Genomic DNA, 24,974 nt, shown 5'->3' on the forward strand with positions numbered 1-24,974 from the left:
GTGGAGAGTCATGAGAGGTTAGGAGGATGTTCATTCATCCACACTCCAAGAAGTTTGTCATTTGGAGCTTCTGGAATAGGAGGTAGCAGCAGTAGTTGGGAGTAACATTGTCACCTCAACCTGGCTGGATGTATATAACCTCTCTGCAATGACTTATTTCTCTCACCTTGAGACAGGATTGTTGAACTAAACAGGGAATGAGCAACTCCACCTGTAATAGTCTCCCGTTTCTCGGTAGGCCAAAGACATCTTGTGTGATTACCAGATGGGAGTCTTGGAGAACTCACCCAAGATGGTGTTACTGTTCCACCTAATTGAGGAAAGTGTGAAGCTTGGAGACAAGATCTTGGTCTTCAGGTAAGCAAAGTATCAACAGCTGATCCTATGCTCACTAAACGGTGGAGTAGTTGGACCCCTCCTGCTACTAGGAGGTTGTTACATGGGCTGAATGGTGTGGCAGTTTCCCTTTTGTCCTTTTTTGTATTAGATCCTGGTTTTCCTCCATGGATTTTATACTTCTGCCACTGTCAAGTTTACTAGTGAGAGGTGTGCTGCCACAGACAGGGTTTGGCAACCGTCAATGCTGTCACGGTTGGGGAAGAGTTCTGATTCTCCACTTTTGCTGCTGTGGGGGCTTTCTCCTGAACAGAGATCTTGATTTTGCAGCCAGAGCTTGTCCACCTTATCTGTCATTGAAGAGTTTTTGGCAAAGAGACCAATGCCGAGTCCTCCAGGCTCAGATGGAGGACTTCACAACTGGGTCCGAAACATCAGCTATTACAGTGAGTGCAGCCAGTCCTCCTCTCTTTTGATGTGACAGTGTTTGATCCTCTGTGGTGGACTAATTCCTGAAAGTCACCCACCATCTTCTTGTAGATGTCCCTGGGTGTGAAAATGCTCTTCTGAAGCATTCTTCTGATTGTTCATACTTTAGTTGCTTGGGAAGATGGTGTCAGTTTGATGCAACTAGCTGAGAATTTCTAAATCCTCTTTTTGACATCTTACTCTAATGTCTAACATCTTCAACATCTCACACAGAAGTGCTTTTTTAAGTTGTGAAACATACTTTTTGCTTCCTGTTTGGCTATTTTCTAGATCTCGCTTCCCAAACCAGAATCACTGTGGAATGCTTTCTGTAGATTGGGGCCATGAATTCCTCTTTGCCTCTTCCCCAGCTATAAATCTTGTTCTGACCTGGGTCGTTGCTTTGTGTGGCTACTTTACAGGCCAGGACTGAGAGGAGCAGTGGATATGTTGTTCGTGATTTTTGCACAGCTGCCAGAAGCAAGCTGCTGCCCAGGAACAGAGACATGATACCCCCTGAGCTCTCTGTGCTCAGATCCAGTCTATGGAGTTTTACCAAAGGCTTTCACAATTTTGCTTTCCCTTGGCTCCTCGAGCTTCCAGCATACATGAGACCTTTGTGCCTGCTGCTCTTGCTTGCTGTCTGTCTTGCCTAATACAGAGCCTTAATGTGCTAGGTGTGTTGTAGCACTCACCCTCTTGGCCTTGCCAAGCTTGAGTAATGTTTTGCTTGCTCTTCCAGTTGAACAAATCCCAACCCAACTAGCTTAGCTGCATTGCACCTGCCTGGCTGGGCAAATTAGAGGTACAGAGTGGTACAGTTGAAGTCCTCGAGTGCATGACTTAAGGAAAACCCAGAATTAGTTGGGAACCAGTGCCAAAGCTTAGTGTTTGGGAAGTGGTTTTGTTCTGAAGGGATTCCCCCAAACATACAGAGCTTTTAAATGTGTCCTTAATTTCCTTCTCAGGACTGGATGGCAGCACCTCTGCCTCGGAAAGGGAACGACTGATTAACCAGTTCAATGACCCCAGCAATGCCTCTGTTTGGCTCTTCCTTTTGTCCACACGGTAAGTTGGCTGGAGCAGAAGGGTGCAGTGGAGGACTCACACTGCTGCTCTGTATGCATATGAGTTTCTAATTCTTAACTTCCTTCATAACGTGCTCTCAAGACTCTGTGAGATGATAGTGCCATCTGCTTCTGAATTCCCTAGGGGTGTAGAATCCTCAGGGATTCTTGCGTAGGCCTTAGTCCTCTGCAACAACTTAACAACAGTCTTGGAAAGCAAACATGGGTTTGAACTTGCGTGTATGACTGGAAGGAAACTTTCCATAGATGCCTCATGGACTCTTGGCTGTGATTACTGTCCTGCCTAAAAGCTCTGAATATTGGCCAAGGCAGCGATTTGAAATTTGCCTTTAATTTCCAGTGCTGGGTGTTTGGGTGTCAACCTCATTGGAGCAAACAGAGTAGTGGTGTTTGACGCTTCCTGGAACCCGTGCCATGATGCCCAGGCCGTGTGCCGAGTGTACCGCTATGGGCAGAAGAAGCCATGCCACATTTACAGACTGGTTTCTGATTACACCCTTGAGAAGAAGATCTATGACCGTCAGATCTCCAAGCAGGGCATGTCAGGTAAGTGTGGATGGATATGGCACTCCACTCTTGCCTTTCACTCCTTTTAGCTCCTTTAAGTCCTATTTCTGTTGTTCCTAACCTCTTTTTTTTAAGGTTGAAAACCAGACAGCCAAAGAAGTGACAGAGAGTATTCTAGGGCTATGTTTGATATTTATGAGCTGTCAGTGACATGAGACCCTGAAGGAATTCATGGCAGAGTAGTAGGGGTTGTAGAGCCAGCATCCTGCAGCAGAGTTGTGCTACCAGTCCAGTGAAGTGCCATTTACCTTCCCTGCTACTCTCCTGGCTGCTACAAGAGACTGGAGACTTGGGGAGATGGTCATCCTGTTTTCCCCTGTGCCTGGGTATTACTTCTCTTAAACTGGGCATTACTTATTAAATAGCTCTGTACCTCCATTTCCCCAGCAGCAAGAGAGGGGAAAATACTGAAATTAAAATATACATTGATACGTTTAGTGCTTGCTTAGGAGCCAAGAATAATTCATTCATTCTAGTTCTGACCTGCCCTTGTACCTAAAGTATCTTTTTGGCTTGTGCTAGCTGTCGAGCTGCTCTTGTAGAGCATGCAGCTGAGGGTTATGGTGACCTAAAAAGAGTTCTACTGCTTGTGTCCTCCTTCGTCTCGAAACCCAGCTCTAGAAGCAGCAGCCCAGTGTGATCGGTTCAGTATGCTGTCTTGCACTTGAGGTGGAGTCCCATGGCAGCTGGCCTGGCTCCCAGGAGAGTCCTGGGTATGGATGTTTTCTCCATGTGCTCCCATTTGCCCTGTGTGCAGGAAGGAATGTCCAAGGAAAACTTTCTGGCTTTTGTGAGGGAGGGACAGTGGCTGCTTTTCTTGGCTTTTGACTAAACAGGGTTCTATGAAGTTCAGCACCTGGTTATTAACTTGAGCATTTTTGGTGGAATTTGTGGGAGGGCACGTACTGATGTGGCTGCAGTTCTGTCCCAGGGCTTGTGTGTTTTCAGCCTTGCAATGTGAGATGGGACACCATCTGTAATTAGCTTCATGTTCCTGCATGCCAGGAGCTCAGTGACCTGCACTGCATTGCTCTGCACTCTGGAGCACAAGGTGTTTGTCAGCCTGACTTGATCAAACAGGCTCATCTCTGAACATGGCTGATGATTTTTGTCCCTGCCCTGATGTTTACAGAAGGCTTCTGAGGACCATGCAGATTGCAAGGAGGGAGGTCTATTAGGACAGGACTGTAGGTACTGCTGCCTGCTGCCCTTCCTATCTCTTCCCTTTTCTGCTCACTCCATTCCCTCTCTTTTCCAGATCGGGTGGTGGATGATCTGAACCCAGTGCTGAACTTCACCCGACGGGAGGTGGAGAACCTGCTGCATTTTGTGGAAGAGGAATCTGACCCTGCTCAGCTCTCTCTCAATGCAAGCAAGATGAAGGAGTCTGTTCTACAATTAGCCTGTCTCAAGTATCCTCACCTCATCACCAAGGTAAGACCAACCTGCTTCCTTGCTGGCACAGCACTGCACAGGCAGGAGTAGGTCTGGAGGAGTCTGGCTGTGTGATGGGGACATGGTGGCAAGAGCACATCTGTATACTGGTAGGAAGAGGTAAAAAGTCCTCTAGAGAGGCCCCTAAAAGCCCAGCCCTCCCTGCAATATCTTCTCTACATTTAGAGCCACCTCTGTCCTGGACAGGTTTGGGGGCAGGTTGTAGGGCACCCCTTTCTCCCTTTCTTCAACTTGGTGCTGTGCCAGGAAGGTAGCAGTGGCCTTATCCCAGCTTGCTGCCAGCTCTCTTCCTGGGGTGGCTTTAAAACAAAGCTGGGATAGCCAGCACCCACCTGTGTTATGAAGAGTTTCACTGGTGGGGTGGTGCTGCAGAGTGGGCCTGTGGCTGGGTGCCGTGGGACTCTGGTGGCTGTGTGACAGCTCGGCAGGCTCTGTCCTTGCGCTCTTAGCCTGGCCTTTGGCTCAGGGTTTTGCTGCGTGCTTGTGGTAAGCAGTGGCCTTGGCTGGGCAGGCTCAGCAATGGTGAGCAATGGCTTAGCTGACTCTTGTCACTCATCAAGCTGAGCCTTGGACACACACACAGCGTTGCCTCATGCGTGTTTCGCCATGAGCAGCTCTGCCTCCCAACGCTCCTCTTCCCTGCTCCAGACTGGGATGGAGGCAGCGCTGATGCAGGGACTGAGTGGCTTCCATTTGGGGCATGTTGGTTCCCTCTTGTGGTGTGTTGGTGTCAAAACCTCAGTGCTGTGGGGTTGCAGGAGCCTTTTCAGCATGAGTCACTGCTGATCGACCGGAAGGAGCACAAGCTGACCAAGGCAGAGAAGAAAGCAGCCAAGAAAAGCTATGAGGAGGAAAAGCGAGCATCCGTCCCCTACACCCGGCCGTCCTACGCACAGTATTACCCTGCCAGTGACCAGAGTCTGACAAGCATCCCTGCCTTTAGCCAGAGGAACTGGTGAGTACCTGTGTCTTCCCCTTCTTCCCATGCTGTAGACATGAAATGAGGGGGTAGAGGACGCTTAGCCCTGTCAGTGGGGGCACTGCACTTTCCTCCCTCCTCTCTCACTAGGCGACCAGCCCTCAAGGGTGAGGACAAGCCGGTAGCAAGCGTCCGCCCAGTTCAATCCACCCCCATTCCTATGATGCCCCGGCATGTTCCCATGGGCAGCGCAGGATCAACCTCAAGTTCCAACCCCGCTGTCAACTTCCCCATCAACTATCTACAGCGAGCTGGTGTCCTTGTGCAAAAGATTGTCACCACCACAGGTGAGTTGCTGATGCTCACAGAGAGTTGAGTTGTGATGCCCACAGTGAACTGAGGAGCAGAGTGAGTTGTTCATGCCCACATGAGCTGTGGGCAGACGGGCATCAGAGCCACTGATACTGCCTCTCTGCATTTGAGTGGTTTCCCTGTACCTGGAGGACTTTCCCTGCAGCTGTGCAAGGGACATGGGCCTGGCAGGTTGGGAGTGAACTCCCCATGAAAGGGCCTGCAATACTGTCACCAGTTGTCCTTGTTGGGATAGGGGAGATGCTGTGCCAGAGCTGCATGGCTTTTGCTTCCTTGCAGCCTCTGCTGCCTTCCTGTGCTGCTCAGAAATAAACCCAGAACTTGCTTGTAGCACAGCGCATAGGGGAGACAACTGCACTGCAAGCAAAGGGCTTTGGTGGTGCTCTTCTCAGCTTCTGACTGTGGCTGGAGTGTAATTTCATGGACACTGTTTTGTTTCTTCCCCTACTGCCAGATATTGTGATTCCGGGTACAAACACATCCACGGATGTACAGGCAAGAATCAGTGCTGGTGAGAGCATCCACATCATCCGAGGGACAAAAGGTTAGTCCCTCTGTTTTGGTAAGACTTGTGAATATGGTCCTAGCCACTGCTAATTAGCAAAGAAAAGGATGTAAAAGCATGAATCAGTCCCTTGAGAGGAAAAGAAACAAGAAGAGGAGGAGATCTGGACTCTGCAGTGGCTCTATTACAGCCCATGTTTTGGGTGTGCTGTTGTAATGACACTTCAGGGCTTTTTCTCTCCTGCCTCTGAGAGGAGCTGTTGAACTTCATGGCTGCGTGTCTCATTCTCACAACGCCCACTGCGTATACTGGGGCAGCCAAATACTTCCCGGTGCTCCCAGGGCAAACTTAGTCCCAAGCATGAAGTTCCACATTTCCCACCACTGGGAGGTGGTGAGCTCCAATCTGGGAAAGCTGAAAGGGTGGAAATGGGGAGTGAGGAAGGGGGCAGAAGCCCCCCACTGATCTTCCTGCCTGTACTGTGGGCCTGGCCTTACGCAGCACTGCTGTCCTATCTGCCCGGGCAGCCTTGCAGGCTCATGGATCCATGGAAACGCTGAATGAGGTTGCTCTGCCTCTGTTCCAGGGACGTATATCCGGACCAGCGACGGGCGGATTTTTGCTATCCGGACCACTGGGAAGCCAAAGGGCAATGATGACCGTCGGACAGCTGCCTCAGGTAGGGGCTTCTGAGCGCTGTGTGGGGCTTGCTGACGGGCTTTCCTACCCAAGTGTCGGGCGGTGTTCCCTGGCTGCCTTCTATCACGCCTGTGTTCGGAGCTGACCCCACAGACTCCCCATAATACCCCTACCTTCCTTTCCACTGTTGCCTCTTGGCCCCCAGGATTTTCTCCAAGGTTGTTTTTCTCACCTGCTCCATCTCCTTGCTTCCAGGCTCCCAGAGCTCTTCACTGGAGTCCACAAGCAATGGCAGACACAGTGCCTCATCACCACAGCTCCCCAGCGCGGAGGAGCTCACTCGGCCCATATCACCTGACAGCCCTGAGATCATCAGCGAGCTGCAGCAGTACGCGGAGGCAGCAGCTGCCCGGGAGTCGCGGCACAGCTCTCCCAGCACCAACGCAGTGCAAGGCCACCCTGCTCGCATGGACAACGCGCCCGGCTTAGCAGCCCGAGGAGCCGAGCAGCGCGTGGGGATTCACTGCATGGCTCCTTCCGTATCTTCAGCCCTGCCAGCCACCAGCCAGCCCATCGATGCCCACTCGGTGTTGGACTTACGGGGCAACAAGCGCAAGTCGACCTCACCATCTGCTCCGGAGGAGCAAGCCCACAGGCAGCAGAAGAAGCGCCAGTTGCCATCGTCCGTGCAGCCGTACGAACACGGGTACCCCGTCTCTGGTGGGTTCGCCATGCCTCCTGTCTCTTTAAACCACAACCTAACCCATCCATTTGCCTCCCAACCAGGAAACTCCTTGTACATGGGCACTGGCTCCTCTTATTACCAGCTGCCCAATTTACTCCCAGACCCTCATCTGGTGTTCCCTGTGACTACTGACCCTCTGCTGACAGCCGGCACCGCCAGCTCTTCTGCTGCTACCTCAGCCACCGCCAGCGTCCCCTCATTCATGCTAAACCCTTCTCTGACGGGGGTGCTGCCCAATTACTCGCTTCCCTTCACGCAGTCACTCCTGCCCGAGCCCAGGATGTTTGCTCCTTTCCCAGCCCCCGTCTTGCCTAGCAGCCTTCCCAGGAGCATGGCATCTGCCTACCCTGGCTACATGTCCCCTCACTCGGGCTACCCGGCCGGGGGCCTCCTTCGGTCCCAGGTGCCTCAGTTTGAACCCCAGGAGGTCCCAGAGGTGGGATGCAGCTCTAATGATGAGGACAAAGACGACGATGTTATAGAGATCACAGGGAAATAGTGGGCCCAACCCCTGCTCGGTCTCAGCTCCGCCAGGAGGCAAAAGTTGCAGGACCTTTTGGGAGTCAGGATTTCCCCTCTGGGCCATGGCAGTGGGTGGAGAAGGATGCGAAGGGTGTGGCGTGGGGGTTGTTTTGTTCTTTTCCTTTTATTTTGTTGTTTTTTAACTGTCAAGGATCTGAATTGTATTAGGGGTTGGGAGATGGGAGGGGGATAGAGTGGACCTGCAAGGGCTGGGGGAGCAAGAGCCAAGGGAGGAGGGAAGCAGCAATGCAAACCATAGGAGTGCCTCCCTCCCACGCTCTGTCTGTCTGTCTGTCTGTTCTCTTGTCTTGTCTGGAAGGGGGAGGCTTGGTGTTGCAAGTCACTGCCCTTCTCAGGCCTGGAGGCGTGGGCTTGACCGTTGGCAGGGCCGAGCTCCCTCTCACATGAACTGCCTTATCTGTGAACTTCTCTCCCTTCGGGAGGTATGGGCCGGGGGGTGACTTTAGCAGAGGTTGGGGACAAAGTGTTTTTACTGGGGAGGGAGTGGGGGGCTTCTATGTCGTGTATGTTGGGGGGGATTGATGTAAGGAAAAAAAAAAAAAAAAAAAAAAAGAAACAAAACACCCCAGAAACAATTTGTCATCCTCTTCAAATTCACATGAATCTAGTGTGAGGGCTCCAGGCAGGCTCCTGCCGCGGCGAGGGGGGCAGGGTGCTGGCAGGGGGCTCCCGCGGCCCTTCTGGAGGGTCCCGTCCAAGGTAGGTCAGTCCTGTGGTTCTGATCAGTTCTGTGTGCCGGATGAGTGGAGCAATCCCAAACATTTTGGTGACTGTCAAAGGGGAATCCTGGTGACTTCCCCGGCTCCGTGGCCCTGCCAGGCTGTGAGAAGGCCCTGTCTCACCTGCTGTGGCCCACCAGATCCGGGGGTAGGTGGTCTCGCTGCTGTTCTGAACAGCACCAGGCAGTGGAGGAGGTTGGGAGGGGACACTGGACCACGTGCCAGTTGCTGTTGAATCTGTGATTGGAGCGATTTCCCCCTGCACAGAATCTCTACATTAATTTATTTCATGAAGGCGTAATATTTATTGTTTGGGGGACTCTTTCTTTCTACTTCTAAATTAATTTCCATATTAAAAAATAAAACGCTGGCCTCCATCATGCAGTGGTTGCTTGTTGGCTTGTCTGCGTGGGGAGAAGCAGCTGGCTGACCAAAGCGTAGCCTAGAAGCCCGGCCAGCTGCGGAGGTTGCCGGTAGCTGACCCGTGTCACGTTTGCTGGATCTGCCCCATCAGGGGTTCGTGCCAGAGCAGGGGGACCTGCTCCGGGTGTTCTGCGGCAGCCGGAGGGAGGATGGAGCCCTCTTGTCATATTGGGGCAGGTGGAGGAGCCTCCTGTGCTTGTTCCCGGTGAGGAGGAGGGCTGTGAGGCGTGCGGAGTCGGGAAGGTAGAGCTCCTGCCGGGAAGCGCCTTTCCCCACGCGGGGAGCGGCACTCGGCCCGGCGCTGCTCTGCCACACGCGTGTAGAGGCTGGCCCTAGCCCCGACAGCGGACGCGCTGGCTGTTCGCCTCGGTGCCAGGGCCCCTAAGGAGAGGCTGGGCTACCCAGGCGGAGCTGGTGCGTGTGACTGGGTGTGTGTGTGAACGCGTTAGGATGGAGCCTTGACGTCCAGGAGCCTCCGTCTCACATCAGGGTGTCGCCAGGCAGGAGATGCGCTCACCTGTGTGGGGTGTCCCTGGAGCATGGCCGGGACCGCGGAGTGGTGGTAGCTTGAAGGGGAGCTCTCAGGCCGTGGAAGCTGCAGTCACTGGTGTGTGCTGGGACCAACTAGGTGTAGGAAAGGGCAGGATGTCCTGACATCCTTCATCAAAGGGGCGCTGGGAGATGGGGACCTCCCTTCCTGAGAGAGAGAGGGGGGGGTGTGTGCACGCGTGTGTTACAAAAACATAATAAAATATGTTATGGGGCTTTCCTAGTGTCTTTCTCTGTTTAATGGACATTGTCTGTCAAACATAACCACACCATTCATAGAAGCCTTAGATCAACAGTTTAGCTATGCAAATTATTTTAATTTTTTTTAAAAAAACAAACATTAAAATAGTGCTTTCTTCTTTAACATATCCTAGGAGTTGAAAACCGAGGGGTTCTGAGCAAACTGCTGGACAACTTGTCTTTGGATGCACCATGGAAATAAAAATCAAACCCCCCCACAAAAGTAACAAAGCAAATTAACTGATGGTGTTCATGCAAGTTTCTCCAAAGACTTGACAGTGCTGCATCTGTGAGTCATGCCCTCCTGTGCTCTGTGTGTCCACCTCATGCACAACCCTGTGACACTGATTGTTATGACGAGCTTGCCCAGATGTCCGTTGCGTCCCTGTGAGGCTGTCAGTTTTCCGGTGGATTTGGGGAATGGACCTAGGCAAGGGCTTTCCTTGTCGAGAGTAGCAAGTGTTGAGACCTGCGTGCGGGAGGCCGGAGCGTGAGCAGACCCTCACCGGAGCCCTGCCGCAGCCCCGGTCCTCACTGGTGGTGGTCAGGGTAGTGGGGTTCGTCTGAGGGACCCTCCCACGTCCTTTCTGAACGGGGCCTTTCTGTGGCTCTGTGCTGAGACAAGGCACGAAGATTCGGCTGGGGGCAGTTGGCACTGTGGCTCTGGATGCCTGAGACTGTGTGCCCTTTTCTCTGCTCCTTGTCTCTCCAGGAGAGCACCCGGGGCTTCCTGAGCAGGCCCTGACGCATCCCCACGCTGCTGTCTGATGTCTTCCCGGGGTTCCCCGGCATAGCCCCAGCCCTGTGGCCGTAGGAGCTGGAGGCAGCTGGTGCTCGGCTGCCGCAGGACGCACGCTTTGTGCTACGGGCTGGCTGCTAGCCTCCTGGCACCGGGGCGAGGTGCAAGGGCTCTCCCGGCTCCTGCATGGCCACGGCAGCTTGGAGGGCCCTCGCCACTCTCCCGTGGTGCGGCCGCCCCCACATGCGTCCTGCCACGAGAGGCTTCCTCTCGCTGGCCAACACCCGCTGCTGCGGGCAGCTGCAGCACTGTGCCCCTGCCCAGCGAGCCCCCGCCGCCCGCCCTGAGCATGGCGGGGCAGCACCTCTCTGCCCCACGTACCAGCCCTGAGCACCCCCTGAGCAAGGGGCTGGGTTCCCTGGGCCTGTCAGGGCCTCGGCTGAGCGGTGGTCGCAGAGATAGCCGTGACGCCCTGACCATGGGGCTCCCATGGGGGCTGGCAGCGGCTGGGGCTGCTCCAAGGCGACTGGAGGCACCTCTCTCCCGCGGCGCTGCGGGAAGGATTTCCTCCACCCCACAGAAGCTGCGAGGGCATGCGGGTTACCCAGGGGCTTTCTGGGGGGGATGACCTCTCTGAGCCCTAAAACTCCTCTCCTAGGGCACTCCCTCTCCCCCTCATCTGCCCTCCCCAGACTTTTCTCCTCTTCAGCACGTGGTTCTGCTGCAGAGGGTCCCGTCTCGGTTTTCCTGAGCCTGGAACAGGAGCTTTCCTTGCACGGGTTAAATTTCTCTTTTGCTGCTGAATTTCTCTCTCCCAATGACCGGACGGAAGCAGCTGCCAGTGGCGGCGGGGCTGCGGGTGACACTGAGGACAAGCAGTGCAGGACCCTCCGCTGAGGCTTTTGGACGCTAAGGCAGATTTCTGAGCACAGCCCAGAGGCCGGGGCAGAGCCGTGGGGGCCTCGAGGGCGGCCAGCTGCCCTCCCCAGTGGCCCGCAGCCCTTCCCTTCGGTGGGGGGTGTCCACTCTTGGGGACAGTCGGGTGAAGGCTGGGTACCGCTGCGGGACGTAAAGCCACGGGCAGAGTGGGGCGGGAGGTGGCTGCTGTGTGCCCCAGTCTCGGTGGTTGTGCCCCGCCGCTGGCACGGCTCTTGGGGCGTCATGGGGGGCTGTGGGGTGGGGGCAATGGAGCCCTGCCTGGCCCATGTTGGGTCCCCCAGAGTGCCTGGGAGGGTGGTGGGGTGCATGCAGGTAGTCACAGAAAGCAAATATTCCGGCAAGCAAAGGACGGGATTTCCACAGGGGCTTCGCTAGAAATGATGTATATTTTGGCTTAATGATGTCAGCAAATGGCGGAATGCAAGAGAATTGCTGTTGGGTTTGTGGATGGCTTCCGGGCCAAAAGGGACAAGTACAGCAAATACCTTCACAACTGGTGTTTCTCGCCACTCTGGGATGAATTTTGTTAATCCGGTCTTGGGAGGGGTGGGGGGGCTGGGGCGGGGGGCAGAGGTTAAAAGGGGAACGTAGTCCAGCTAGATTACAGTGAGATGATGGCTCCTTGCAACTTGGAGCGAGCGCTCCCTTCGGAGGGACGGCGGTGCGAGTGAGGGAGGGCAACCTCTGCCGCCTCCCGGCCCAGCGCCACTGCCCGCGGCTGCGTTGTGGCTCCTGCCTTGGTGGCACCTGGCTCGGAGCTGGAGTCTCTGGCAGACCCACGGGAGCCTGCAGGAATCCATCACTGAGTCTCATTTGGGGTTTTTTTCCTTGGTTTTGGGATTCTTTTTTTTTTCTCTCTCTCTTTTTTCCCCCCCCCCTCTTTTCTTTTTTACTACCGCCTTAGTTTGTGGCCTGTCTTTTTGTGGTTGGAAAGAGGAGTATCGCTAGCTGGGTGGGTCGGTCCATTGGCCCCACGCATGATCATGTGCTTCCCTCTTCTCTCTGTCAAACGGGATGTGCTCGCCTGATCTCCCAGAACAGAGACTTTGAACAATTTGTTGTTTATATGATGTATTTATTTTTACTTGTGTTTCATGTCATTTTTTAAAAAAATAATAAATTGTAAGTTGGTATAACCGCTTGTTGTTTCTCTCTCTTTTTTTTGGTAAAATAAATGTCAGAATTTTAAAAAGCGGTGTGGTTTGAAGTGGATCAGAGCTGGGCTGGGCATGGGCATCTCCACAAACCTCAGGAGCCCAGGCTCAGCAAGTAGCTGCGCCTCGTAGCCTCGGCAAGTAGCCAGCAGCATCTGGGCTCTGCCGGCACCTCCGCAGCCGCCCAGGTGAGCGCCCCGCCGGGTCAGGGAACCGCTTGTGAGAGCTGGCTCTTTCCCTTCTCTGTCCTCTGTGCTTATTATTGCTGCTGCTAATGATCGTCATTAAGGGGAAAACAAGGAGAATAAATATTCTGCAGGGTGTAAATAGCTTTGAGTCTCGGAGAGCCGGTGCGGGCTGCGTGCCCTGGCCCCGGCGCGCCCCGTGGGGTGCACGGAGAGGCAGCGGGGGCGGGCAGGGTTTGAGGTAGTAACAGCGAGGCGTTTCTGCACGGGAAGCTGAGAGGTGTCTCAGAGCTAATGCCTGCGTGCCAGAAGGGCCCCGGGGAGCCCGGGAAGGGAGCTGCGGGCGGCCCCGGCTCCCTCGGCACCCTCACAGGGGCTGCGGGTGCCTCCGCACCCGGCCGCTCTTGCTGTCCGGGGACGGGTGCTGCCACTGCTGGTGCCAGGCTTTCTGCCGCTGCCTCTCCTGCTGTCGCAGGGCGTTGCAGTAGATATCCAGGCTGGTGCCTGGTGCCCCCAGGGCCCGGGGGAAGCCCTTGTAGCCTGGGTGCAGGTCAATCCGGGGCCGGGGGCTCTGGTGGGGCCCTCCCAGCTCGGCCCCCTTGCTCCGTTTGTGAGGTGGCACCTCCATGGCCTCGTGCCTGATGACGCGGAGGCTGTATCGGGTGAGGGGCCGGGAGAAGGAGCGCTCCACCGCCTGGCACTCGTAGGCGCCCGCATCCTCCCTCGCCAGCTGGCGGATCAGCAGCCCTTGCTCCAGCACCGAGAAGCGGCCGTTGTTCCTCACCTGAGGCAAAGGCAGAGCACCGTGGGTCAGTCCCCGGGGACCGAGCCACCCCTGCGCCTCGCCCCTGCCGCCCTGTCCGCCGTACCTCGCTCAGGCCCGTCTCCTCGCTGCGCCGCACCAGCCACCGGACAGTCGTCTGCGGGGAGCGCGCCAGGCACTCGAGGAAGGTTGAGTTCTTCTCCACCCCAAAAACTAGCTTCTCCGTGGCAGCGGTCCCTGTGCAGGGGACGGGACAGGGGAAGGGGTGAGTACCCTGCGTGGGAGCTGTGTGATGGGCAGGGAGGGAGGGCAGCACGGAGGACCCAGCACGCAGAGAGCGGCACGGGGTCTGCGGCGGACAGTGCTGGTGCAGCTGGTGGGCACTGGTTTCTCAGCGCCACGCTGCCCGCCCTCCTGGGCACCGCTGGCCCCCGAGCAGAGCTGGCTGCCTGCTCTGGGGCTCCTCAGAGGGGCTGGGGCTCACCCTCTGTGGTGTCCTGGCACTGGCTGAGTGGGTCAGACTTTAGCACGTCCTGGCAGCGGGCACGTCTACGGAAGAGCAGACAGGGCTGTGGGACCCCTCCACGGCAGAGCACCCAGGGAGAAGGGGAGGGCTGGGGGCACCAGGGAGGGCTGGGGGACAGGCAGGCAGGGTGGCAGCAGGGGTCTGGGCTGACAGGTGAAGCTCCAGGAGCTCCCTGCTCCGAACGCCATCCTTTTGCAGGGGGACAGGAGGGCTGGCCTGGGCGGACGCTCACCTCTTCTCGGTGAGCAGGTGTGGGGCGCAGGTCCTGCTGTCCCAGGTGCAGTATGGGTCCCTGGCCAGGCAGCAGTCAGTGCAGGTTTTGCCGTAGAGCTCGCAGCGGTACAGGGAGAGCTGGAGCAGCCCGTGGGTGCTGCTCACAAACAGCTCCTGCTGCTCGGGCAAGCAGAACAGCGGCAGTCAGTGCCCGCAGGCTGGGCACCGGGGCTAGCCAGGGAACAGAGCGCCCTGCCCCGGGCCGGCGTGGGGGGCAGAGCCTGCCACCCCCCAAGCTGCCCTGGCAGGAGCCCATTCCCTAAATGTGCAAGCCCTGAGGCCGAGGGACCCAGAGAGAGGGACGGGGGCCAGCTGCCTTCTGTGCCCTGTCCCTTGGCTGCTTTAGGAAGAAGCAGGAGGGAGAACTCACCCGCTTCGGTGATAACTTCATGTCCAGGATGGGAGAAGGCACCTGGAGGGGAAGGGAGAGGGTGCTGCAGCCGTGTCGGCCCTTCCTGGGTGCCCCAGCTTGCCAGTGGGGCTGGGACCCCCGGGTGGCAGGGTGCCGGGGCCCTGGCCCAGCTCCCTGCTCCCAGCTCCTCGCGCTCCGTGCAGGCAGCCTGGGCTGGCCCTGCTCTGCGTGGGCAGCAGCTGCCGTGCTTTCCAACCCGCGCCCAGCCCTCCCATTTTAGTTTGGGCTCTGCTGTGCCACCCCCACCCCTCCTGGGGACCGTCTGGGGAGCTGGGAGACGACTCAGGTGCCATCCCCCCAGCTCCCCTCCATGCTACGAGCATCGCCTGCCGGTCAGGGCAGGTGGGAGCCACCGGCAGTGAGGCGAGGGACCTCGGCCACGAGCGACGGGAGGCTGCGCGGTCCAGCCCCCGGTTCCCACACCTTAGTGACGCCGATCTCCTCCAGACTGATCACCTCGGTGCCACGGCTCACCCCTCCGGCCAGCCCCACCTTCAGGACTTTACCTTCATCTGTGAACACAACGGGAGGAGCTGTCAGGGCTGGGAGCCACCCAAGCCAGCAGGGCCGGTGTGCCCTGCAAGCCGCCACGTGCCGACAGCATCCCCAGAGCTGGGGCGAGTTCCCACCTGTGCCGAGGAAGAGCACGTCGTGGTGCCGGCTCTCCATCTCCAGCCTGTGCACCAGCAGCCGCTGCAGCCGGTACGGTACGTTGACCCTCACCAGGACGGGCTGGCGGCCCTGCGGGTACACGGGCTCCCACATCAGCTGGTGGGCGCGCATGAAGCTGATCACCTCGTCGGGGAAGTCCTTGGTGGACTGCAGCAGGGGGTCGTAGGTCTCGCTGGGGCACTGTGTGGCAACGCGGGGGGCCGCGTTAGGGCCGGGCCAGCCTGTCCTGCTCCCCCCCACCCTGCTCCCCAGCCCCTTACCGTGCCGGGACGGGGATAGGGGACGCGGCCCTTGTACTCTACCCAGCGGTAGTCGAATCCCTCCTTGTGTGCAAAGGGGCCGCTGAAGGCAGCTCTCACGGCAGCCATGGAATAGATGCAGACGGCAGAGCCGCTGAAGACACCGCTGTGGGGGAACCGTGGGGCTGTCAGCGTCCCTGCTGCTCCACAGGGGCCAGGCACAGGCACGCCCGTGCCCCTGAGCCCCATGCTATCCCCTGCCAGCCCAGGAGTCAGGCATGGCACCCGGGGGGGACAGGAATCCTTTCGGCACAGCCAGGCCAGCCTGGGGGACCACTGGCTGTGCCGGTGCCAAACCTGGTGGTTTGGCAGATGGGCTGGTGAACCAGCAGCAGAGGAAGCCGTTGAAATGGCTGGTGGCCCGTCCTCTCCCAGCTGGGTCCTGCCCTTCTCCCCCCCGCGGGCAGCACTGGTGAGGGGCTGTGGGGGCTGGACTGCCCCACGCAGGGACTAGCCAGAGCCCCCCCTCACCTGGAGACCGTGAAGAGGCCGAAGACAAGGGGGTTCTGGGGGTCCCGCGTGCGCAGGAGGAAAACATCCTCTGCAAAGAGAGGGCGGAGATGAGGCACCTGGGAGCTGGAGCGCAGGTCCAGGGGATGCGGAGGACGTCCTCCATGCCGTGCCCACCGCCCTGGGGCGCGCTGGAAGGAGCAGCCTTGGCGAGCGGCGCCACTCCCGGCTGCGGACCAGGCTGTGCACTCACCCAGCTGGTCGAAGTGGGTCTCGGTGCCCTGGGGCCCAGGGATGGAGCACACCAAGCGGGCCTTGAGGAACGTGCTCCAGCGGTTGATGAGGCTGCGCTTCCCTCCGACGTCGTTCTGCCGGGCACCAAGAGCCGGGCTCAGCCCAGCCTCTCCAGCCCCCCCCGCACCGTGCACTCCTCGGTCCCCGCAGCGGGACACCCTCAGCCCTGAGCCCTCTGCTCTGTGGTAGGGGTGCGGTGACACCCTCATGTCCTGCTGTGGGCCCCTGCTTGGGATAGCCCTGGGCCCAGGGAAGGTAATAGCCCACCTGGTGGGACACCTGGCCACGACATGCCGGCCTTTGGTGACTGACCTTGCAGACCCGAGCCACCCTGGCGTGGATGTGCCGCCTCTCCCACTGCCCAGCTTCCATGGCCGTCTCGCGGAAGAAGATGTAGACCTTGTCGTCGTGCGGGTTGTAGGTATCGGGGATGGCGTAGGCACCGACAAAGGCGGGCTCTGTGGGGGGAAGGAGCAGCACGACATGGCCCTGTGTCCCGATCCGACCCTGTTGTACTGCCCTTGGAAGGCCCTCGGGAGCAGTGTGAGATGCTGAGGGTATGCGGGGTGCCCCGTGGAGACCCTGCTACCCAGGAGGCAGAGCCCCGTTCCTGGCGCGTGCTGGAGCACAGGTCCCACCAGAGGCTTCATCGGTCAGAGAGGAGAAGGGGGCCAGACCGCCGAGGTCGGGACCCAGTGCTGGCCCCAGCCTCTCCCTAGCCGGCAGGAAAGCCCCCCGTGCCCCGCGGGTCCCCCCGCTCCTACCATGGAGCCAGTGGTCCTGGTTCTGCTCCGTCCGGATGTAGCTCTGCTCGGCCCCATGGACCCAGGTCCGGAAGAAGGCGGCGCTGCTGCCCATGAAGTCACTGGAGGTGCCCGAATACAGCTCCCCATCTGTGGGGGCAGAGGGGGCGCGGGTGGGTTGGGGTGCCACTGCTGGAGGACCCTGGCAGGACGCCCCGGTGTCCTCGGAGGCTCCGGGAGGGTGGAGGTGGCACAGCCTTGCTGGGAGCCTCCTCCAGACCCATGACCCGACATGGCTTCTGGCCCCACACCCAGCTAGCCCTTCCACAGCACCGGTATGAGGCGGGCAGGCTGGTGACACCGCGCACCCCCACGCGCGTGGTGTTCAGTCTGCACCCCACATTCCTGATTCTGTTGTAGGAACCTGAACTGGGCCAGGATCGGGCTCTGCGGGATGGCCCCTCTCACGCGCACTCGCTCGGGCACCAGCCCAGGACCACAGCCCACGCGGAGCAGAGCCAGGGCGCAGGCACCACTGCCATCGCCTCCCAGCACGGGCCATTCCCAGTGCTCCCACCCTCCAGCATCGTCCCTGCTCCCCGCTCCCTCTTACCGATGAGGAGCCCCGTGAAGGGTTCGTGGGGGCTGTACGGGCACCGTCCTCGCCCCGATTCCAAGGAGTGGGTCACCAACCGCATGGGGGGAGCCCCGGGACCCTGCCAGAGCCAAAGGGGAGATGTCAGCCCAGGGGGAGGCTGGAAACCAGCTGGACATGGGGAGAAGAGTGGGAAGGAGGCCGGTGTGCTCGCCTCTGCAACGAGCGGGTCCCTGGCGGGGGCTGCCAGATCCCAGTCCCATCCCCACAGGGCACCTTGGCACTGCCAAGCCGGAGCTGCTTCCCGCCACGTGCAGTGAGGCCGTGCGGGCGGCAGGGACGGTGCCGGGCTGGCCGGCCGTGCTCCCCAGGCTCCGGGGCTCCCTCTCCCCCCAGCTCGCTGGGGAAGAGGACGGGGATGTGCTGGGGGTCTCTTGACACCTTCTGTAACAGGGTGTGGCTGGCCAGGGTGTCCCTCACCTTCCCCCTGGCTCCCAGCTGGATGAAGGCGCAGACGGGCTGGTAGGAGCCGGTCCCGCAGGCGAACACGTGGCTCCTGTTGAAGGGCTGGAGGAGGCGGATGAAGTTGGCACACTCCGTCTGCTCGAGGGGAGATGTTTGTTAGCGGCCTGAGCCCAGGTGTGTCTGCTCGGGATGTGGGAGCCCGGCCAGATATTCCCCTGGAAGCCAGTAAGCTGAGCTTAACTCTGGCTGGCTCAACACCCTCATCTCAGGCAGACCCCACGCTCCCTTTTGGGGTGAGGTGGGAGTTTAATATCCAGGGCAAACCTCAAAAGGCCGCGAGCCAGGGGCTGCCAGCCCTGCTTACCTCCACGTTCTTCCCCGCCAGCTGGCAATGCTCAACCTGCTCCCTGGAGGCTGGCCAGAAAATCTGCAACACAGAGACCCCACCGACGCTTTCCTTCACCCGCCTGCGTCGGCTGGCTCCCGCGGGCACCAGTGGGAACGGGCTCAGCCAAAAGCTGCTGCCAGGCTCAGGTGCAGAGTGAGGACATGGGGCTGCTCTGCAAGGGGTCTGACACCCCTTGGGTCCCCAGGGCCCGGCCAAGCCCGGCAGGCAGCCGGCCAAATAGGCTCAGAAGCAAATCTGGTGTGGGGACAAGAGCCTGGGTGGGCCACGGCACGCCCAGTCGGTGGGCAGGCTCCGCTGGATCCCAGCCCGTGGGAACGCCAGGCTGCAGCGCCTTAATGGGCTTTCCTTTTGTTGGGCTTGAGCCGCGCACCCCGCCAGCAGGATGTCTTGGGATGACATTAACCGACTCCGCTGCTGGAGTTGTTCTAGCTCTTGCAGCAGCAGCAGGGACGAGGTGTGATGGCAGGGCTCCGGGCACTGCCCTTCCACCCGTGCCCGGGGTCCACCCAGGTCTCTTCTCCTGGCCAAGCCGCCCTGTCCCTCCCCGGCGTCGGCCTGTCCCAGTGGGGCTCAACACCGCCAGGGATGGGTTGACCCCACTGATTGAGACATCCTGGTGTAAATGTGTCCCCAGTGACATTAGAGCAGCCCAGCTCGGAGCACAACCACCTCCACGCCCCGGCACTGGAACAAGGAGCGGCTCCTGGGGAGGAAGAGGCCAGCCTGGCCAGGGCTGTGCTCACAGCCTCCTCCCAGCACTGACCTTCTCAGGCTCTCTGCTGGGATGGTCCAGGTGGAGCAGGAAGATGTGGTTCTTTGCTCCCACCATCAGCCAAGCCCTGTCTTCATCCACCAAGAGGGCTTGGAAATCCAGCCCATCCCCTGAGGCCAGCAACAGGCGAGAGCTGTTGGATTTCAGAAGATCTAAGGAGCACAAGATGGGAGAAAGAGAAACCCATCCATGAGCGACACAGCAAGCAGGCAGCCCCGTGCCCCCCGACTCTGGGACAGCTCTGGCTACCCACCCCTGCCCCAAGGGAATGCGACGTTCCTGCCACCACCTTAGCAGAAAACCACCATCCTCGGTACCCCGAAGCTCCTCTTGCAGCCTCCTCCCGTGAACCCACCTGGAGGAAACAGCCCGTCACCCTTACGAAGAGGAAGACTGCCCTGCCCTTGCCCTGGGCTGGACTGGTTTGCAGGGCGTGGGGCGGGATGCCAGCCCAGCCCGAGGAGCCCCAAAGCCTCTGCACCCCGAAACTGTGGGGAAGGGACTGAGAACATGGGAGACTCCCAGCACGTTTTCCTTGGGCTTCAGATTGAGGGGGTTTATATGAAAAAGGGGTTGGCTATTTGCCGGGGCGAAGCGTCTCTCCACGGAAAGGCTGTATGGAAACAGGCACCTCAGCCCAGCCTGGACACCCCGCTGGCCGCCCGTCCCTGAGCCTTTTAGCCCGTGAAGCGGCCGCTGGCCGCTGGGCCTTACCCCAGGCGCAGGTACGGGCGGGCGGCTGGGTGCACTGGGACGGACAGACAGACGGATGGCTGGTCCCTGGCCTCGGGAGCCGTGTGCTGGGGGTGCTGCTCTGACCCTGCCTCCGTCACCCCACGTTTTGCCCCCCCGCATGCCGAGACGCAGCCTCAACTCAGCATTAGGCAGAAAAGGGGCTCTCAAGAGCACCCCTTTGGCACTGGTGGAGGGAAGAGCCACTTTGCCGAGGGGGAAGCGTGCCATGGACCCACCACGGACACGGAGGGCAGCGGGGGATGCTCTGCTGCTCAGGCTGTAGCTCCTCCTATGCAGAAGCCCGGGGCGGCTAGCATGGCCCCCGCAGCACAGTTGCGGGCACCTGGGCGTGTGAGAGGGACAATAAGCTCTTGTATCTTGGTTAACCACTCCTGAAACAACATCCCTGGGGCCCGCATCGGTCCGTGATGTGCAGCGCCAGGTTTTGGGGCCGGCTGCCAGGGCGAGCATCCCCCAGCACGGCAGGGACGGCTGCTGCACCGGACACGGGACCGCAGCAGCTGCCGTCCCGGCGAGCGCCTGCTCCCAGGGGTCAAGGCAGGGGAGACCGGCACCGAGGCGGGTCTTAGAGCTTCCAGGAATCATAACACATCGTTTTCATCTTCAAAAGTGGCGGGATCCGATAGGGTGAAGGCTGGCTACGCTGGCAAGGCTTCTCTTGGCTTTGGTGCTGTGCAGGGAAAGGTGCGAAAGGGAAGGGGAGATGGAGGTGGGCTGCTGCTGGATGGGAGGTGGAGTGGGGATGGAAACCCAGCGTGGGCTGTAAGACCCAGGCTGAGAAATGACCCAAAATCATGTGGACTGAAGCAGTGTGCCAGGAACGGAGGGAGGGAAGCTGTCGAGGGGAGCCGGTGCTGGCTGACGTGGATGGGAGCACGGGCGGACATGCGGCCCCGGTGCAGGTGGGGTGTACGTGGGCACGGGCACGGCGGCGTTCAAAGGGGACCGGCTGCCCCGGGAGGTTGCGTCTCTCTTCCTTCCACCCCATTTCCAGGGCAGAGGGGAAGCGGAGCCAGTGCCTGCGAGCTGGAAACGCCACTGACGTCCGCTCGTCCCTGCAGGGAAGGACCTGCTAGGCCACAGGCAGCAGCAGGCAGGGTGCCTGCCCGGATCCACGCCAACGCAGCCAGGCTGGCTCCCAGCCAGCGTTTCCTTTTCCCCTTCCTCCAGGCTCCCAGCTCCAGTTGCTGCGGGACGCAAATCCCCCTCTGCCAGGAGCTGCTCCCAGCTGTGCCGGGGAGCTCCTGGCCCTCCTCCTGCTCCCACAAAAATGGTGCACAACCCCACTTCATTCCCCACTCTCCCTGGGGTTCCCGAGGGGTGTCCTCTGGGTGCCACAGGTATGGGGGGCAGATTTCCAAGCCGTTTCCCACCAGCCGAATGGGATCAACAGCTGAATTCCTGCGGGCCCTGCCTGCGGGCCACTGTCACCGCTGGGTCCCCAGCGAGCTGCTGGGCATTGCCCACCCTCCTGTGTCTGCCGACGCTCCTGGGACCTGCCGGTTCTGGGGGGGAACGAGGGGCAGGGTGCTGGGGCGTCAGGTTGGGGTGCGGGGAAGGTCAAAGGTTCATCCAGTACGTGGGTGTAATCAAGCAGAGCGGGGCAAGGCTGGTCGCAGGGAACGTCACCAGCGGGTTCACTCTTTGACCTGCCCCGTCCCCATCCGAGGACAAGGTCAGGCAGGGTGACGGAGGAGCCCTCCCTGCTGCTGTGACAGTACGTGGGAGGACCTGGGAAGGGCTCGCTGCCCTGCACCGGCACCGTGAGACCTCCGGCTGCGCCAACGACCATGAGGGGCTCAGCCTGACGCCGCGGCGCGGTTCTGCGCCCGCACCAAGGGGACGTCGAGTGCTGTGGGTCCAGACCCCGCCCGCGGGAAGCTGCTGCGCACAAACCAGCCTCTTCTTGCCCCCACCCCAGCTACACGCTGGCGTATTCGAGCCAAGCCCCAACGCTCCGGGCAGACAAGCAGGCGGTCTCTGCAGCAGCTGCGCCGCGGCTAAACCCACGGGCGAGCCCGGAGAAACACCCTCTCCTTTGTGTTCATTATCTCCCAAGGCCACGGTGTTTTCCTTCACCGTCGGGACCCCTGTAACCGCCTCGTCCCCATCCATCATCTCCGCCTGCCCCTTGGCCACAGCATCCTCCGTGCAGGGCGACCCTGGGCTTCCTGGGGTCACAGCCCGGCTGTGCCGGGGGGCTGCCCTCCCCGCTTCCCCCCGCCAGCAGGCAGGGCAGGCCGCGGCGGAGACCCCTGAAGCCCAGGGAGGGAGGCTGGCCGCTGAATCGGGCTCCGGCCCCTTGCTGCCATCGGCTGATAAGAGACGTGTCAGCGCAGCTTTTGGTGCCGATAACCAGAGACCCACCAGCCTCCCGCGCCCCCGAGCACGGGCCGCACGGTGATGGCTTCTGGGTCCTGCCCGGCCAGGCTGGCTGCAGATCAAAGGCTGGCAGAAGACCCGCTTGCCAACTGCTAGCCATGCCTGCCCTGGATTCCTTCAGTAAGAGGAGCTGGGAGGCGTGCTGCGTTCCACCGCGTGGCCTCAGAAAACAGCGAGGCTCAGCTCCGGGCAGCGTCAGGGCTGACCCGGCCCGGCCCAGCCTTGCCCGGAGGCTGCCTCTGGCACGGCTGTGGCCGCCGGCGCGCTGTTATACACCTCCTCTTCGCCGCCTCGGTGGGGTGGGAGCCGCTGCTGTTGTTCCTGGCCCCGTGCCCCGTGCCCCATCCTTCCTTTGCTCTCCCAGCCTTCGGTGCTGTCATTTCCTTCTCACAAGCCTGCTTGCATCTTCTCCCCCCGCCCCCCCAAGAGCTCTGCCTGCCTCCCCCATGCTGGGATCTGAGGGCCAGGCTGACCCCGTAGGCTCTGGGGCGGACGGACGCTCACAGGCCTCCTTTTATTATTTTTTTTAGGGGTTTTTAAACCTAAACTTCTCGAGGCATTGTGTCCTTGAACCTGCCCCGCGCTGTCCGTGAGTCACATCCCCTGCCATTGTTCGCATTGTCCTTGAGCCCTCCTGATGCTGGGAGCTTCCTCTTCTGCCTCTGCCCAAGGCTCGAGGGCTTTTGGCATGTCTGGGCCCAGCACACTCCGGGGCTTTGAAGTCAGTGGTCCCTCTGTGCTCCCGCTGCCCAGCAGCCCTGCTCCGCCTCTCCGGTTCCAAGGAAAGGCAGACCCCGCGCCATGTTTCCGAGCCGGGCTGCCAGCGGGGACCCTCTCCCCGCAGGGATGTCCTGCGTCCCTGGGAGGTCCAGCCCTCTCCAGCCACAAACCGGGGGCATCTTCCACATCGCCGGTGGCCACTGCCCAGAGAAGAGCTGCTCCGGGGGATGGAGCAGGCCAATAGGATGGCCCCAGGCCTTTGAGCGCGACGCCCGCGGGCAAGCCGCGCTGCCGCCTCACCGGCGCGGCGCGGGGCTGGCTGAGCCCTGCCAGCCGCCCGGTCCGGGGCAGCACCGGGGATGTGCTGAGCCGTCTGTCCTTCAAAGCAACTCGCTCCTTTTCACATGGGAGAACCTAAAAGCCTAAAAGACTGTGCTGCGGGTCCATGGCAAGGTGACCAGCTGCCGGGCTAGCAGGGCTCTGCTCTAACTGCTCAGGTCGTTCCCCTGCAGGAACCCTTCCCCAAGAGGCTCCCTCCTTCGGCGCTTCCCTGCTGGGGTGCATGCTGTGCTACAGCCTGCTCCTGTTGCACCTTCAGATGACCAAGAGGCCCCCCCTTTGCCTCCAGCACAAGAAGAGCAAGCGGTGCCTCCCCTGAAGGGCTCATCCTCTAAACAGACAGATGCAAGGGGGAAGGGTAAAGTGCAGCACGGTAGTGATCTGTACAAGGGATCAGCCTCTCCTGGGCAGGAAAGGAGGGGTAAGGGCAGAAGGGCTGCGCTGGGGCAGGACTGTGCCGGTGGAGGCAGGGGAAAGGGCCGGCAGCACTGCCTGGGGCTCAGCGTCCCCGCTGCACGGTGAGCGTGACGACCTGGGGCTGCCCAGCTCAGCTCCAGCCCAGCACACGCCCGGAGATGCCCAGGGTCAGTCTGAGCAGCAGGAGACATCCCCGCTGGTCCCAGCGCTGGGCTGAACCAGGGCAGGGTGTTCCCTGCTCAGCCCCCTTCTCCGATGCCGGCAGCGCCGGCGCAGCATCCTCAGGGGGCTGCGCTCGGGGCTGCGGCCATGAAACATCCCAAGGGCCCAACGTGCGGAGACGTTGCAGCCGCAACGGCGGGGCTACTGCCTGCCTCCTCCGAGCCCTGGCTGCCCCCCTCGCTCCCAAGCACGGCGCAGACCCCGAGAGCATCTGCCTGGGTAACCCCCTTACCTTTGTAGGCGAGGCGAAGACGCGGGGCGTGCTGCTTCCACGCCTTGCCGCAGCCCGGCTGCTGCAGGAGGAGGCAGAGGAGGAGCGCGGCGAGGGGCAGCCTGCGGCCGCGGGCGACTTGCATCCTGGCGCTGGGCAGCGGGGACGGGGCACCTCGCCCTCACAGCACCATGGTCCAGCGCCGAGATGCCGCCTCTGCCGCCAGCTGCGAGGAGAGAAGGGGGAAAGCTGCACCACGACGGGCTGCGTGCGGGTCGGGACCCCCGGCCCGCTGGCCCCTGGCTGGGGAGGGTGCTTGAGGCTCTGTGAGGGGTGGCTCAGCAGGTCAGCTCGTCCCGAGAAGAGAGGAACCACCAAGAGCAAGTGCCCAGCCCCTCGCACACCCACAGCGCTGCAAAATGAGCCGGGGCTGCGGGGGGAGGTCACAGCCACGGCGAGCTCGGCGCGCCGGGCTGCAGCGGCGCGGCACAGGCTGTGGGCCCAGCAGCGCCCGCTGCAAGCGCCCGGTCAGGGTTTATCTGAGCCCAGCACCCGCCGTCTGCCAGGGAGCCGCGGCCCAGCCCCCACTTGGGGGGGGCAAGGGAGGAGCTCTTGTCTTGAGGGACCCGAACCGGCCGGGCAGCGAGCGACAGCAGGGCCAGGGGGGTG

The 24,974-nt window shown here is 60.3% G+C and overlaps 2 protein-coding genes across 2 annotated transcripts in view; one reads left to right on the forward strand and one right to left on the reverse strand.

Annotated features, from left to right (window-relative positions):
- RAD54L2 (RAD54 like 2) overlaps positions 1–7,593 on the forward strand; it is a gene marked incomplete at both ends in the record, with an annotated part of 45,586 nt that extends 37,993 nt beyond the window's left edge. Inside the window, 10 exons of the mRNA XM_082004818.1 lie at positions 239–357; positions 667–782; positions 1,773–1,872; positions 2,233–2,438; positions 3,718–3,893; positions 4,673–4,869; positions 4,984–5,180; positions 5,660–5,749; positions 6,297–6,389; positions 6,605–7,593. Coding sequence (XP_081860944.1) covers positions 239–357; positions 667–782; positions 1,773–1,872; positions 2,233–2,438; positions 3,718–3,893; positions 4,673–4,869; positions 4,984–5,180; positions 5,660–5,749; positions 6,297–6,389; positions 6,605–7,593 — 2,283 coding nt within the window. The remainder of the gene's footprint in view (positions 1–238; positions 358–666; positions 783–1,772; positions 1,873–2,232; positions 2,439–3,717; positions 3,894–4,672; positions 4,870–4,983; positions 5,181–5,659; positions 5,750–6,296; positions 6,390–6,604) is intronic.
- A 4,049-nt stretch (positions 7,594–11,642) lies between these two features.
- Positions 11,643–24,450, reverse strand: LOC309408655 (semaphorin-3D-like; the record flags this gene model as incomplete). Its single annotated transcript, XM_082004550.1, has 17 exons — positions 11,643–13,369; positions 13,455–13,585; positions 13,833–13,897; positions 14,107–14,264; positions 14,518–14,559; positions 14,983–15,071; positions 15,189–15,411; positions 15,492–15,636; positions 16,002–16,071; positions 16,234–16,348; positions 16,587–16,732; positions 17,039–17,167; positions 17,631–17,733; positions 18,093–18,212; positions 18,442–18,504; positions 19,250–19,410; positions 24,327–24,450. 17 exons carry the CDS (start codon positions 24,448–24,450, stop codon positions 12,953–12,955), a joined length of 2,301 nt encoding a protein of 766 aa, XP_081860676.1. The 3' UTR covers positions 11,643–12,952.
- Positions 24,451–24,974: the final 524 nt, after the last annotated feature.

Source organism: Phaethon aethereus (assembly GCF_964289735.1).
Source record: "Phaethon aethereus genome assembly, chromosome: 11".
NCBI classification, from domain to species: domain Eukaryota; kingdom Metazoa; phylum Chordata; class Aves; order Phaethontiformes; family Phaethontidae; genus Phaethon; species Phaethon aethereus.